At 47.8% G+C, this 15,832-nt stretch overlaps 1 protein-coding gene across 1 annotated transcript in view; it reads left to right on the top strand.

Moving 5' to 3' along the window:
* Nucleotides 1–15,832, top strand: part of LRRFIP1 (leucine rich repeat (in FLII) interacting protein 1) — a 93,744-nt gene that overhangs the window by 4,426 nt on the left and 73,486 nt on the right. Inside the window, exon 2 of the mRNA XM_008586075.1 lies at nucleotides 13,656–13,742. Coding sequence (XP_008584297.1) covers nucleotides 13,656–13,742 — 87 coding nt within the window. The remainder of the gene's footprint in view (nucleotides 1–13,655; nucleotides 13,743–15,832) is intronic.

Genomic DNA, 15,832 nt, shown 5'->3' with positions numbered 1-15,832 from the left:
GCCAGTGAGCGGGAACCGGTCTCCACATGGGATCCGAACCCTCGGCGGGAGCGCCGCCGCAGTCCCAAGCGGTGCACTCTCCAGTGCGCCACTGGGCCGGCCCTATTCTGTCTTTTTGACAGTCATTCTAACTGGTGTGAGATAACTAAATGTGGTTTTGATATGCATTTCTCTGATGCCGAGTGATGTTGAGCATTTTTTCATTGTATGTTGGCTATTTGTATATCTTCCTTTGAGAAATGCCTATTCAGCTCCTTTGCCCATTTAGCAACACCATTTCTGATCTGAGTGTCTTTTTTTTTTTTTTTTATCTGTGGCAAGTGGATGTATAATTTTCCTAGGGAAAGATAAATAAGCAGTGTGCTTTTGGTTTAGTCTGAGAATATCCACCTTCCTCCTCTGAAAGTTCCCAGTGGCACTCTTTCCTGCTGCACTGCTAGATGTGTGCTATTAAGCGTAATCTGAACTGAGTTTCAAGTGCTAGATCAGTAGCTGTCATAGCAGACTCTGTGCAAGTAGTAAAGGTAGCTAAGGTTTACCAACCCCCTGCTGAGTCAGCCTGTTAAGTGTTTTATGTAGACATCTTCCCTAACTCTTGCCATTACCTGGTGGGGAGAGGATAGTTTTACTACCTCCATTTTACAGATAAAGAGGAAACTGAGGCTTAAAAGGTCAGGAGACTTCCAAGCCCCATAGCTAGCAGGCAGTGGAGCCAGTTCAGACCCAGGCCTGCTGAGTTGGACCTGCTGCTGCTAACTGCCTCCACTGTATACAGTGCTTCAGGCAGGGTCTGGCAGGCAGTAAACGTGCAGCTAGTAGCTACTGGTGCTGCTGCTGCTGCTGCTGCTGTTGTTATCAGCTGCTCTTTGCAGCCCTGGGGTTTTTCAACTCCAATATCAGTGCTGAAGGATTCCCCCCCACCCCCGCGCCCACTAAGGCAGCCTCCTAGGTCACAAGTCCTTGCTCCTGAATGCATGTGGCGAAGACTTCATCTTATCAAACTTTTCTTTCCTATAGCTGGGCCACTGTGTTTGAAGGCTTTTGTTTTCTGTGTATATCGTGTAGCTCCTCCCTGACCCCCGTCCAAATAGACAAGTTTATTGAGGATAGAACTGATGGCTTCTGTTTCTTTTATAGCTGGTTTCAGGAGTATCAATTGAGTATAGGAAAGGTTCTCAGTAGCTGCCTAAGGTGGGAAAAACCTGGTACTGCTGGAGTTTTCAGCCTTACTCTGAGAGAGAACAATTTAAATGTTTTGTGGGGCCAGCCCGGTGGCGCACTCGGTAGAGTGTGGCGCTTGGGAGCGCGGCGGCGCTCCCACCGAGGGTTCAGATCCCATGTGGAGACCGGTCCGCTCACTGGTTGAGCGTGGTGCGGGCGCGACACCGAGGGTTGCGATCCCGTTGCCAGTCGCGGTACGGGCGCGACACCGAGGGTTGCGATCCCGTTATCGGTCACGAAAAAAGACAAAAAGGGGAAAAAAAAAAAAAAGTAAATGTTTTGTGAAACCTTAAAAGTGTGGGGTTTGTAGGATGATCTTCGGTCACGAAAAAAGACAAAAAGGGGAAAAAAAAAAAAAAAGTAAATGTTTTGTGAAACCTTAAAAGTGTGGGGTTTGTAGGATGATCTTTAGTGGAGCTGGCAGAGGTGAAGGGAGTGCAGCCCAGAACCTGCCACCTGGAGAGGAGGTAGCACAGGTGAGGCCAAGCTGCTCTCACTTGGCAACCCCCACATCGTTATTAGTGGTGGTCGTGGCTCTTGTTTGTATTTCCAGCATGTTGAGGCTATTAAAGGAAATACAAAGATTCACTCATCTCAGAAAAAAATTAATTCGTTAACAGCAAGAATAGAAATTTATTTGCATGGATAATACTGTGCAGCATTTTTATTCTTCAGCACCAATATGGGTAGCTGCTAAGCCCAAGACTGTGTTGTGAAGTTTGAAGGTAAATGTATTAGTCATTGCACTCAATAAAATAACATCAGTCATTTTGTTCCTGATTAATATGTTTATTATTTTAGCATGTGAAGTACTTTAAAGAAGTTTATTATTCTGAAAACAAAGTCAGGAGGTTTCCAGTAGCGAAATGGGGAAAGAGAGTCTGAAGACAATCTCAGTGTACAAATAATTCACCTCTGGTATAGAGACAGAATTTCAGAGAACAAGGAAGTGCTTAGAGATTACGTAGCCTAGTTCTCCCGCCCCTCCTTCCATAATGAGGACTGATGTTCAAAAGTTAAGTAATTTATCTACACTCAGTTATCTGGTAAGCGGAAGAGCCCAAACTGGTGACTAGGTCTTGAGCTTCCTTTCTGGACACTCTCCATCTGCAGGAACTCGGATTCCTACTGAGAACACTGAGCCACAGCCTAGAGACTGTTGGCTCCCAGCACTTCTTGGGTTTGTCCACTAGTCCTCCAAGCATGGAGGACAGTGCGCCACCTCCTTGGGTCTGTGGACCCAGCCAGGAGCAGCCTTGCAAAGTAAAGGCTTCTTTGAAGGCTACTGTTTTACCGTAAAATTTCATGATAGTTTTACATTCTCCCCCATTATTCATCTGAAATCATTTTGATGGAAACTTTGTGTTTTAAATAACCAGTTAAGCTTTAGTCTTTAAGTTTATGTCCTCTAAATCTCAAATGGATTTAATGAACATGTGTCCTGTTTATCCTGTGGTCTAAGCACTAGTACCCAGACCTGTGCTCTGAGCTGTGCTCGGGCTGGTTAGTGAATGTGGCCGTGCCATCTGTGTGTGCAGAGAGGGAGACAGGACCCTATTCTGCTCAACAGTTTTAGAGCTAGGGTTCTCAACCCTGTCAGGCCCGGTGACACTTTTTTAAAACAAGTTTTTAACGTCTTTATTGCTAACCTGAAATGAAACTCATAGGTGATAAAATCTACCGACAAACAAAATTTCAAGTCAGTGTAGTGTTTTACCTATAACATTAAAAAAAAAAAGAAGGTAATTATAAAAACATATACGAATTTCAGTATAGAAATGTGCAAGCCCAGGTACACCAGAAGACCGTGTCTTGCAGTAGTCTGACTGGAGCAACACAGCTGCATCACAGCCACAGGTGCAGCCTGATACAGGCTTGTTGTATTGAGAAGGCCCTCGTGTTGCTGTCAGTGATTTGACATTCAGAATAGTGACTAACCCTTGGAAAGGTTCTGAGCCAAAGCCAAGTATAATCCTCCCTCAGTTTCCATGTGATTGCATTCCTGGAACATTCAATGTATAGTTGGACTGTATGAGACATATTTTGAGTTTCCATGTAACTTGGAATCGGTTTGTAGATCCAAACATTACACAGTGGTCTTGCTATTTGCCTGAGTGGCCAATGGGAAAGTTCTTCACAGTGCAGGCCTGTCTGAATACAGGAGGATTGGTGTACCTGGTCTGTCCTCCTAAATGCCATTAGCTCTCCCCTGTAATCATTGTGACATCCCCCCAACATTTCCACTGTCATTGGCTGTCCTGCCATTGACAACTGTCATCACAAAGTGTCCTCCACTCTGTGGCTGTCATTACCACAGTCATGGCCATAAAAAGAGGCTACCTTGTGGTTATTGGGGGAACTTACCTGGATTGCCTAAATACTGATTTTGGAAAGACAAGCTTTTCTTTTGAGACTGATAAAAATGCACGCGACAGCCCACGGACTCAGGGGCAATGGGCACAGGGACAGAGGTGAGCCTCGGCCACTGTTTCGGAGCTGCTGACCTTGTCCTCCCCCTTTCCCGTTCACGTCTGTGCAGGAGGATGCGTCACCCATTCCACTCGGTTCCTTTGAATAGAAAACTATTTTTAGATTCTACGGCATGTGAGGAGTGGGGGTGTTACACAGAAAACAAAAGTTGGTGGTGGTTGCCGCTTCCTGTAGCAAAAGCAACTCAGGAAAGGGATTCTGTGTCTCAGCCTCAGCTGCACGACCACCATCCACTCCAGATGGAAACTGCAGCACTTGTAAGTCACATTGACATGGCCTGTGTGCGTTCTCTAGCGAAGCCAAGATCTCGAAGCTGCCGCACTAGGAGCCTGATTCCTTCTTTGTTTGGGGAAGAATCACACATGGACTGAGGCCCCTTGCTTGTTTCCAAACAAAACTGGTTCTTTGTCTGCACTTCAGCCTTCAACTGCATAATATTCCTGTTACATGCACATGAGTGAACTTTAAATACATCCTTAAAACATTTCCAAAAATGTTATAAACTGTAGTTGTAATGTGTCATGGGACCTGGAAAAAAATGCTGCTGGTTTTTCAATTCTGCTTGATTCTAAAACCTGGAGGCTAAAATGAATGTGCATAATTAACATGAAAACTTCCTCTATTTGTGGAATGCTTTACAGCTGAAAAAATTGCTTCTCTCTCTGAACAGCCCCATGGGGCATCATTTCATCTGAAGAAAGAGCCCGGGGACTTGGCAGAGTCCCTGGGGCCTTTCATCTGTGCTCCATGGCCCAGTCCTCTCTCCATTGGCCAATGCGATGTTCCTACTGTGTGGTACCAGGCCCTTTGCAAACAAGTGTTCTAGAATGTCAGCATCCCAACACCAGGAGCACTGCAATAACTGATTTGCACATCAGTAACATGCAGTAAGTCTCCACTGGGCTCTGCAGGGCAGAAGTGGGAGCAGCTTCCAGACCCCAGGCCTTTCTCTGCATGGGTAGAGGAAGTAACATGAGAGCATCTCAGTCACATTTCTCAAGAACTGCCCCAGAGTTGTGGCTCATAAATCCCTTCCAGCGTCTCTGTAGAATCCTGGACCCCCTGGGTGTCACTGTGGAGTTTAAAGGTAGAATAAGAACTTTTTCTGTGACTGCAGGGTAAGAGGTCGTAGGACATAGAATTCCACACTAGACCTGAATCCCAGGAAAACTTCAGAGCTCAGAGAATTTGTGAGCAGACCCAAGATTCCCTGAAATAGCATGGGACTTTGAGGAAAGCTATCGAATGTGCCTCCTGCAGTACTCCATCCTCCCCAAGCGGTCAGGTCTCTGCTCCCCCAGAGTTTACCAGGTTACTCTTCTCTGAAGAGCAGGCACTCTGTGGGCACCTCCAGGTGGGAGCCACAAGAAGAGTACAAATGCCAGGAGATCTTTTAGAGCCCCAGACATCATTGGAATTGGGGTTCAGAGTATTGGGGCTGATGCCACCCTCAGGCAGTAGTTCTTCCTGCTGCTGCTTACGAATGCTTCACCATGGGCAGGAGGACAGGTAAGGGTGGGAGCCGTGTGTGGCCGGGCTAGGAGGCCAGGCCTTGGGGAGGGCTCCGTTCCGCTGCCCCTCTCCGGGGCTTTCTTCTCCTGTCTTGGTAAATAACTTCTCTTTCTAGTTCTCTGTGGCCCTAAACCCCAGGCTGAGCTGGGCTGCCACTGAGTTCCCCAGCCCTGAAGAAGGAGCAGCTGTTCTGTTTGGACGACTGCTTTATTGCAGTCTGGAATCTCTGGTGCTCTGAGCCAGAGGCCCGTCGGGGTCACTAGAAGAACAGGCATGGGCTGGACTTTTTATCTCGCTGCCTTCCACATCCTGCCCCATAGAATCCACTTCTGCCCTGTGGATCCCTCGAGAACAAGAGCCATCTCCGCATAGCAAGGGACCTAATACTAAAGTAACTCCTAATGCCGCTCTTATCTGTGACTCACGACAGTGACTTCCACACACATCTCTCTGAAGCTTTCTCCAGCCTGGTTACAGAGACATCACACATGGGTCTGTGCAGCCCAGAGAAGGCATTTCAGTGGGAGAAGTGTCACTGTGGTGTTCTGTCCCCCTAGGTGGCCTGTGGGTTTGGCTGGTGGGGTCCCTGTAGAGGTGCCCCCGTCGCCTCAGACTCCACAGCAGGCTTCAGGGCCAGCATCAAGGACGGTGGCTGGGAGACCCTGGCTGTCTTCTTAGCCACTGATTTAGGAGGCCCTGGAGTCAGACTTGTGTGTCCTTGTGTATCTCTCATCACCATAGTATCAGCTCGGTACCACAGTGTTGTTATATTTGTATGTGGTAAAACAGGATGTAAGAGTGGAACTCCGGAGTCAAAGTTGTTATAATGAGGCAGCTTTGGTGATAAATGGAATGTTTTCTTCCAAACCATCCGCACCCTCAAAGAGTGTCTTGCTTTAAAGCCCAGTGCCCATAAACTCTGTTTATGGGATCCCAGGCCAGGGCCAGACTCTGTCCCCTATAAGGGAAGATGGAACTCTGGCACCCGGACCAACAGTTGTGGGAATTTCTGTGAAGCCAGGGGGCCTGGATCTCATCAGTGGAGTCTGGATCTCTTCAGCGGAGCTGGGCCCTGGCACCTCCTGCCTCTGCCCTGCCCTGAGCCTGGGAGAGGAGCAGGACGGGACAACACTGCATGGGTTTCTAGCAAAAACCAACAGAAGCAGAGCCACGGCCGTCTTCCAGCAGCAGCAAGTGCGTCTTCATTACCTTCCTTTCTGTCTTTTTAAATGCTTGCTATTTATTATGAAAAATGTGAGACCTACCGAGACATGCTTGGACTACCAGAAAGCAGAGGTCCCCACACATGGGCGAGCGTCAGCACCACTGGAGGGCTGGCGGAAGCCCAGGGCTGGCCTACCCGGAGGTTCTGACTCAGCAGGCCTGGGCGGGGTCCAAGAGTCTGCATTCCAGCACATTCCCAGGTGAGACCGGGCTCTGCTGGGGGTGACATTTTGAGAGCCACTGGTTTGAGGAGGCCCATGTCCACCACCCAGCCTTAATTATTGTCAGGTTACAGCCATTTATACCCTCCCTCTCCCCACCAGGTTATTTTAAGACAAATCAGAGAGAGAGAATTATCTCCTTGAGTATTTTAGTATTTATCTCAGGAAAGATAGTATCAAGCAGAGGAGTGGGGATTTGGGATCCAGAACACCACCTTTTCCAGAACCCCTCAAGTTGGGTGCCTGGACTGGGGGGGAGAGACAGGGGCTCTCTCCAGCACCTTTCCATTATGGCTTCTGTAGGAAGGGGAGAGGGCAGACCCCAGGACCCCAGAGGGGGCCATGCCAAGAAGCCGCTGGGATCCAAGCTGTTTCTGTACAGAGTGGAGTGCTCGGAGATCACAGAGTGAACGCTGATCTGATTCACTCATGAGGATCCAGCAACTCTGGGCACTAAAGAATATTTAAACTGACAGGTCATTTGGGAGTATCCTCAGTCTGGTTTTCTACACTTTTTTTTTGAAGCCCTGTGCAATTTATACTTTGTATCCAAAATTGCTTTAATCCGCCTATTTTTCTTCGTCCCTTCCATCCTGCCAGCTTCACTTGGTCATTGTCATCTCCCTTGAGGCTGGGAGCTTGGATGGGGCCAACATGGGGGCATCCCGGACTCCTAAACCCACCAAGACCCTTGAGGTTTGCAGGCATCAGGAAGAGGACCGTGGGGGGAGGAGGGGCGTTTGGTTTGGGGAAGCTTCCTGAGTGCCACCAGCCTGTGAGTGGTGGCAGGGGTGGGGAGTTTTTTTGTCAAGTTTCCTCTGGCTTCTGGGACCACACAGGCTGTCCATGGGACCCCTGGGCTCCAGACTGTCCCCCCGGTGTCCTCTCACCTCACCACTGGCCTCGCAGCCTTAGCCTCACTCAGAGCTTGGTCCTTTGCATGCAGTTCTGCAGCCCAGCCATTCGTGTCCTGTCCTCAGAAACAGCCTCTTAACTCACTTCCTTGGTTTCCTGTTGCCCTCTGCACCCCGTACCTGCTCCCCACACTTCAGCCAGAGCAGTGTTTCTAAAGCAAAAGTCCCATCCTGCTGTGTTCATTCTTAAAACCCTTCAGAGGTTCCAAATTCCTTCAAGACAAGGTTCCAGACACGAGGCTGAGAGTGGGGGTCCACACCCCAGGCCTCTCACCACATGCCCCTCACTGCCACATCCTGGCCCTGGCTCTCTGCTCTTTGCTCTCCAGGGCTGGGCTCAGGGCCTGTGACTGCAGGCGCCTTCCCCAACCCCGGGACGGGGCTAAGTCCTCCTCTGGAGCAGACCTCTGGTTCTCTTTCCTCAGCTGCCGTTGCACCCGCAGCTTATACATCGTCACCCATTGTTCTGTCTGTGTCCCTGGAGACTGGGGACCCAGACTGCATTTTGAAAATCCTTCCTGGCAACCTCAGATGGTGATGCTCCATGAGTTAGTGTGGTCCCTGCTGGTGATGGTCAGTAAGCCCTCACTGGTCCCTTACAAGCTAAGTACAGAAAGTGAAAGGAAGCGTTCGGAAGCTCTTGGCTGTGAGCTCAAGTTGTGAGTTTGCATTTTACAAAAGTATCAGTTCCTGAAAGATTTGTCCTGCACCATCAAATCACTCGCCTGAGGCCCCCCAGTCTCCGAGAACTCCTGCCTGGACAGCCAGCAATGTGACTACAGGGCTTCACACTAGATACTACGGGAAATGAATTCATGATTGTGCATTGCCAGAGTGGACCACAGCTCTTTCGTACTTTTTGTTCATTTGATGACTTGGTCCTATAAAGCGTTTCTCCTCGTGACTTCACAGTGATCATGTTAGTGATCATTCTGTGTCCTGCCTGTCAGCTGTTCTGCTATTCTTAGCCGTGTCTCTGCTTTGGGATGAATTGTGTTGTTGAAACTATGGTTTCCCTTTCGGGCAATTCAAGCTAGTGTCGAGTTATACATACTGCTAATCCATGGATTGGTTTGTGCTCATGAAGATGGTCATGCATAGGTTTCGTACCTAAGCTAATGTTGGCTCAGATATCCATCGGTTTTTAGGGGCAATTCAAGCTAGTGTCGAGTTATACATACTGCTAATCCATGGATTGGTTTGTGCTCATGAAGATGATGGTCATGCATAGGTTTCGTACCTAAGCTAATGTTGGCTCAGATATCCATCGGTTTTTAGTTAGAGTCCAAGAAGCAAGTGATTGTTACCGCTTCCTGTATTACAAGCACTTCGTCTTCCGCATATGAGAGTCTTAAGAGATGTAGGTGCTTTAGAAGGTGGGGATTGCAAGAATTGAAATTGTATTGAATTACAAATCTACTTTTGAAATTCTAATCTCAGGTGAAAATCTCACATTAATCTGTCTTCGAAGTTGGCTAGCTTGTGTCCTTATAAGGAATCTATTCTTTACCGTGGTTCCTCCATGTGGTTTCTTTATCAGCCCAAACCCATGTACCTCAAAGCAAGGTTATTGGTTTTCAGTCTTTTAATATCATTATCCTCAAGGACAGGGCAGACATGTTCGGCTGAAGGTGGACCATGATGAGAACCTTTTCCTCGGTGTAGGGCAGGCCCCCAAGAGTAACTGGGGTCCCTTGGGACATTATTTTGGAGGCCGGTCTGGTGGGTACGCCACCTGAGGGGGCCTCCAGATGGCAGGATTCCAGCTGCATGCTCAGGTAGATGATCTCTTCAAGGATCTGTGGCCAAGTTCCAAGCAGAGCTAAACTGGAGTAGGATGGGGGCTGGACAGGCAGGCTGGGAAGGGGGTGGGCTGCAGGTGCCCGGGACTCCCCTCAGCTCAGAGACACTCTCTCTGTGAGGGCAGGAGTCATCTCAGACATCACCTCCTTCTACAAGGGGACTTCAGAAAGGTTGTAGAAAAATAGACTTAAGAGATAATATAAATCTGCCCACAAACTTTTTGAAGTGCCCTTATATTAGTTATCTGGTGGCACATAGCAAAAATCCACAAACGTAGCAGTTTAGAATAACACACATTTATGATATCACGGTGTCTGTGTTCACGAGTCTGGGCAAAGCCTAGCTGGGTCCTTTGCTCAGGTATCACCAAGTTACAGTCAAGGTATCCACCAGACTGGGGTCTTTCTGCAGCTCAGGGTCCTCTTCTGAGCTCACACGTTGTTGGCAGAATTCAGTTCCCTGCGGATTTAGGACTGAGGTCCCATGTTCCTGCTGGCTGTCAGCTGGGGGCTGTTTTCGGCTCTTTGAGGCTACGTGGCCCCCTCACAGTCCTCTCACACACAGCAGCTTGCTTTCTCCAGGACAACAAGAGACTCTAACTTGTAGAATCAAGAGAACCTCTTTTAAAGGGCTTATCTAAGTAGGGCAGGCCCACCCAGTATAATCTGTTTTTTTTATTAACTCAAAAGTAGCAGATGAGAGATCTTAATTATTTTTGCAACTTCTCTTTGCCATATAATGTAATGTAATCACAGGAGTGACATCCATTATATTCACAGTTCCACGCACACAGAGGAGAGGGTTATACAGGGCTTGTACACCAGGGGACCATCCTAGAATTCTGCCAACCACATTCCCTTTCTCCCTCTGTCCACCGCTGGTGGCCCTTCCTTCTTCCAGCCCTTGTTTGCTACAGTTTCATTCTTCTCCCGTTTTTCCCCCATAACCTCCCTTCTCTTTTCCCAATCCCCCCTCTCTGCTCCTCCCCCTTTGCTACAGTTTCATTCTTCTGCTCCCGTTTTTCCCCCATAACCTCCCTTCTCTTTTCCCAATCCCCCCTCTCTGCTCCTCCCCTGAGCTGATGGGTTAAGGCTGCTGTGAAAACTCTTGCCTGGTCTAACTAAGAGACCAAGCCAGCTGCACGGAGCCCCAAGGCTCCCCCAGGAAGGGCTGGGAAGGTGACTGCACCTGGTGTGAACTGGTCTGCTCATCCGTGGGACTGTAGGAGCTGAGTATGGCTGGATGTCAAAGTCAAAGGAGCCTTACCTCCCTTACCCCTCCAGCTTTGCCAGATCTTTTTATAGACCTGAGAGGCCCTTCCCACAGTGTAACATGGTCTTGGAAATTGAAAATGGCAAAGAAGTATCGAAATTCTGGTGCAGTTGTGATTTTTGACACCCCTTGATTTGAAAGACATGGGGTTGATTTGATGAAGGAGCCTCGTGAATGAACCAAGTTATAGAGTGCATTCCTTATGAGGACACAAGCCAACCTCAAAGACAGATCAACTACGGCAATTTTCACCATTGGTTAGAATTTAGAAGGCAGATAAAGTTGTAATACAAGTATGGGTGGTGGAGGGCACTGAGGAGGGTGCCCTTGGGGACCACACCGGCTTTCCGGACAGCTTTAGTTTTAAGATTATTTAGGAAACAGTGAGACGTCTGAAAATTGTGTTTATGGAACTGTTGGAAGAATTACAGGTGTATTCCCAAAACTTCTGTGGAAAGCAGGTGGGATTTACTTAACACCAGAAAACCTGAGCTCTGAAATACTTGTGCCCTTTCCCTTATTGGGCTGTTGTATCACATGAAATGATGAATAAACATGAGATTTGTACAACGTGAAACGGTGTTCAAATGCCAGGTTTGACAGCGTTGGTTGGCCCTAGGCAAGCATTTTAAATGCTCTCAAGTAGAATATGGCAAAACAGTGACAAGTTGAAAGAGTTAACAGAGGCAGATTTTTCCTATAACAGAAGGAAGGACTCTAACAGCTGAAACCATTCTGCTCTGATCTTTGTGGTCTTGAGAAAAGATGCGCTCCCCAGCCCTGCAGGGCTGAAGGGGAAGCTGAGGGCAGCAGAGTGTGCTACGAAGTCCTGGAGAATGGGGTCAGAGTCCCAGCTCCACGCCAGCCAGCCCTGTGACCTTGGAAGGGTCTGGCAGCCTCTCCAGGCCTCCACTTCCTGCTCTGTAAAGGGAGGGGTTGAACTGGGGACTCTGCTCTGTGTGTCTTNGTTTGCTACAGTTTCATTCTTCTCCCGTTTTTCCCCCATAACCTCCCTTCTCTTTTCCCAATCCCCCCTCTCTGCTCCTCCCCTGAGCTGATGGGTTAAGGCTGCTGTGAAAACTCTTGCCTGGTCTAACTAAGAGACCAAGCCAGCTGCACGGAGCCCCAAGGCTCCCCCAGGAAGGGCTGGGAAGGTGACTGCACCTGGTGTGAACTGGTCTGCTCATCCGTGGGACTGTAGGAGCTGAGTATGGCTGGATGTCAAAGTCAAAGGAGCCTTACCTCCCTTACCCCTCCAGCTTTGCCAGATCTTTTTATAGACCTGAGAGGCCCTTCCCACAGTGTAACATGGTCTTGGAAATTGAAAATGGCAAAGAAGTATCGAAATTCTGGTGCAGTTGTGATTTTTGACACCCCTTGATTTGAAAGACATGGGGTTGATTTGATGAAGGAGCCTCGTGAATGAACCAAGTTATAGAGTGCATTCCTTATGAGGACACAAGCCAACCTCAAAGACAGATCAACTACGGCAATTTTCACCATTGGTTAGAATTTAGAAGGCAGATAAAGTTGTAATACAAGTATGGGTGGTGGAGGGCACTGAGGAGGGTGCCCTTGGGGACCACACCGGCTTTCCGGACAGCTTTAGTTTTAAGATTATTTAGGAAACAGTGAGACGTCTGAAAATTGTGTTTATGGAACTGTTGGAAGAATTACAGGTGTATTCCCAAAACTTCTGTGGAAAGCAGGTGGGATTTACTTAACACCAGAAAACCTGAGCTCTGAAATACTTGTGCCCTTTCCCTTATTGGGCTGTTGTATCACATGAAATGATGAATAAACATGAGATTTGTACAACGTGAAACGGTGTTCAAATGCCAGGTTTGACAGCGTTGGTTGGCCCTAGGCAAGCATTTTAAATGCTCTCAAGTAGAATATGGCAAAACAGTGACAAGTTGAAAGAGTTAACAGAGGCAGATTTTTCCTATAACAGAAGGAAGGACTCTAACAGCTGAAACCATTCTGCTCTGATCTTTGTGGTCTTGAGAAAAGATGCGCTCCCCAGCCCTGCAGGGCTGAAGGGGAAGCTGAGGGCAGCAGAGTGTGCTAGGAAGTCCTGGAGAATGGGGTCAGAGTCCCAGCTCCACGCCAGCCAGCCCTGTGACCTTGGAAGGGTCTGGCAGCCTCTCCAAGCCTCCACTTCCTGCTCTGTAAAGGGAGGGGTTGAACTGGGGACTCTGCTCTGTGTGTCTTTCATTGCTCCAGAGGGAGAGTGCCCAGCCCTGCCACTTTTAGGCTGTGTGACCTTGGGCAAGTTACTTGCCCTCTCTTTGCCTTGGTTCCTTCATGTATAAAGTGGGGATGGGAGCAGTATCCACCTAGTAAGGCTGATGCAAGGGGTGTGTGGCATAAGATATATAAAGTGCTTAGAATCCGGCTCACCTGACATTTAGTAAGGGCTCAGTCAATAAATGATGGCAATAACCATTACCATACTACAAGTTGAGTATCTCTTATCCAAAATGCATGGGACCAGAAGTGTTTCAGATTTCAGATTTTTTCAGATTTTGGAATATTTGCTTATACATAATGAGCTATCCTGGGGATGCGAATCAAGCCTAAACACAAAATCGGCTTATGTTTCATATGCACCTTACACACGTAGCCTGAAGGTAGTTTTATACAATATTTTTAATAATTTTGTGCCTGAAACACATGATCTNGTAGCCTGAAGGTAGTTTTATACAATATTTTTAATAATTTTGTGCCTGAAACACATGATCTGTCACATGAGGTCAAGTGTGGAATTTTCCACTTTGGCGTCCTGTTGGTGCTCAAAAAGTTTCGAATTTTGAAGCATTTCAGATTTTTGGATTAGGGATGATCACCCTGTGTTACTGTCAGTCCTGACGACCCTTTTAACTTGTACAGGTCTGTGATTCATTGCTGTGTGTTTTCTAAACTCTGAACCAGATCTTCCTTCACTCTGAAGGGCTGGCTGGTCTGTGCTCTAACATGGTCTCCCGCTCTGTTTCAGGCGGAGGCCAGGCTTGCGGCGAAGCGGGCGGCCCGCGCCGAGGCCCGCGAGATCCGGATGAAGGAGCTGGAGCGGCAGCAGAAGGAGGTAACGCTCGGGGTTCTTCGTCAGCTCTTTGTCGATCCTTTTCACTGTAATGTTCATTTTCGGCACAGCCTGCAAATGCGGGGCACCTGCTGCTGCCGGCGCACCTGTGCACTTCACGTTGCCCCGGCTGGAATGCGTTTGCTCCTAGGACTGTGACTCGAGGTCATGCCAGGAGTGCACCCAGCCCGCATGCCAGGCATGCCCGCGCCAGGTGCTCCACCTTTGGGATCCTGCGTGACCTTCACGGCCCAGCTTTCTGGCTGAGAAGAGCCGGGAGGTGTCGGGTCTGAACTCAAGGTCTGACTGTTGAATTAGAATCAGATCCTCCAAATTAAAAAGGGAAAGAATAGATTAATCTTTTTCTAAACTGACTAAATTGTTTTTTAAAAATCTCCTGGTTTTTACAGTGTTGAGTAGGTTTCAGGATACCTGAAGGCCTGCATGTGATACAGAGAACAGAATGAACTTCCTGGAAGAAATCGTCCCCTGGGAAAATGGGTAGTAATGTATTCACACACTTGTTCATGCTGTTTGCTTCTTATTTCCATAATCTTGACCCGGAGCCAGAGTCATTTCTGACAGGTGAGGGCTCTTTAACTCTCAGTTAGGGTGGTGACCTTTTCCTTACCCTGGAAGGCATCTGGACCAAGAGGGACCATCCACGCCCCCACCCCCACCCCCTCCAAGGGCTTTTCTTAAGATTTGAACTTATCGTGTTGAACAGAGATACCCATCTGCCTTCATCAGGGCTGATTTTCATACACAAAGGTTCCAGTTTGACTTGCATAGCCAGATTTAAAAAGTTGAGCCAATTTCAGATAAAAATCTGGAATTCCAGTTTTTCTTAAGACTATTGCAGGTTCTATTACATTCCCAAAAAGGAGCAAGGCGGTCACATTCCCTGTAGGGGTGAGGCCCCAGCCACCAACCCGAGGTGCTCACTGCCCTTCCCTGCCTACAGAGTTTGCCACTCCACGTGGAAATGTGTGAGCAGAGGAGGGCGCTTGGCCAGGTTTGAATTTTGGGAAGAAAACTCTTCCACATGGTATGAAGAATGGGTTGAAGGTTACTAAAAACTCCAGTCTGAGGCTACTCAGGAGAGTCATGGCACAGTCCCAATGGGAGGGGAGGTGGGGACCACCAAGGCAGTCCCAGCAGTGAGGTGACAGGAGGGGACATTGTTCCTTAGAGAAAGGCCACACCACAGTCCAGCAGTTGCTGAGCAAGTAGGAGCTTCAGCTGCCTTCCAGGTATCACTTGTCCTGCGTTTACATGTGAATAAAGACTAACNGGAGCTTCAGCTGCCTTCCAGGTATCACTTGTCCTGCGTTTACATGTGAATAAAGACTAACCAAGTATTTGGAAGTATCTCACCATGTCCTCCCTTATTGTTGTAAATTCAGATACAATTGTAAATAAGTTCTAGTTTTTATGATGTTTTAGTTCTAGAATTTAGTATTTATTTATTGTTCTTTTTCCTTAATTTACTGAAAGAAGCACAGGGCTAGCTAGCATTTTTCCAGTACATTCCCCCCGACCCTCAAATCCCCCTAGAATCACATTTGTCATTTTAAAATTGGAAAATAGATACTCCTGAATTTTCATGTTAATTGTTTAGACTTTACAATTGAACTGAAGCTTTATAATGCTGGATGTTTAACATGAAGCACCTCCCCTCCCTCATCCTCTCCATTAAGAGTGAGGTTTGGGTCTCGTCGGGATTGGATCTGATTAATACCTGTCCATACACTCCAGGAGTGATTATTGAAGTCTGCTCGGGAAGCTGTTCAGGAAGATCCCCAGAGAGAAGTATTTGGACTGGGATGTGGAGAAAAGGAAAACATCTTGTTTTGTAGGCCCCTGTCACATAACTCCTGAAACAATGTCACCCATGCCTTGGGAACTGTCCTGACACCAAGCAGCTTCTGCACACTCAAACTCTGCAGGCCACCTAATGGAATAGTTCTTTTATTCTGAACTGGTTTTTAAAAGTGTATATTTTAAATGACAAAATCCCATTTGCTTTTTCCTTTTTTTTTTTTGTCTTTTTTCGTGTCCGGCAACGGATTGCAACCCTCAGTGTTGCGCCC

The sequence above is a fragment of the Galeopterus variegatus genome, unplaced genomic scaffold, assembly GCF_000696425.1.
Source record: "Galeopterus variegatus unplaced genomic scaffold, G_variegatus-3.0.2 Scaffold108, whole genome shotgun sequence".
NCBI lineage: Eukaryota > Metazoa > Chordata > Mammalia > Dermoptera > Cynocephalidae > Galeopterus > Galeopterus variegatus.
The sequence above is the reverse complement of the archived record's forward strand: the minus strand, read 5'-3'. Positions and strand labels throughout refer to the sequence as shown.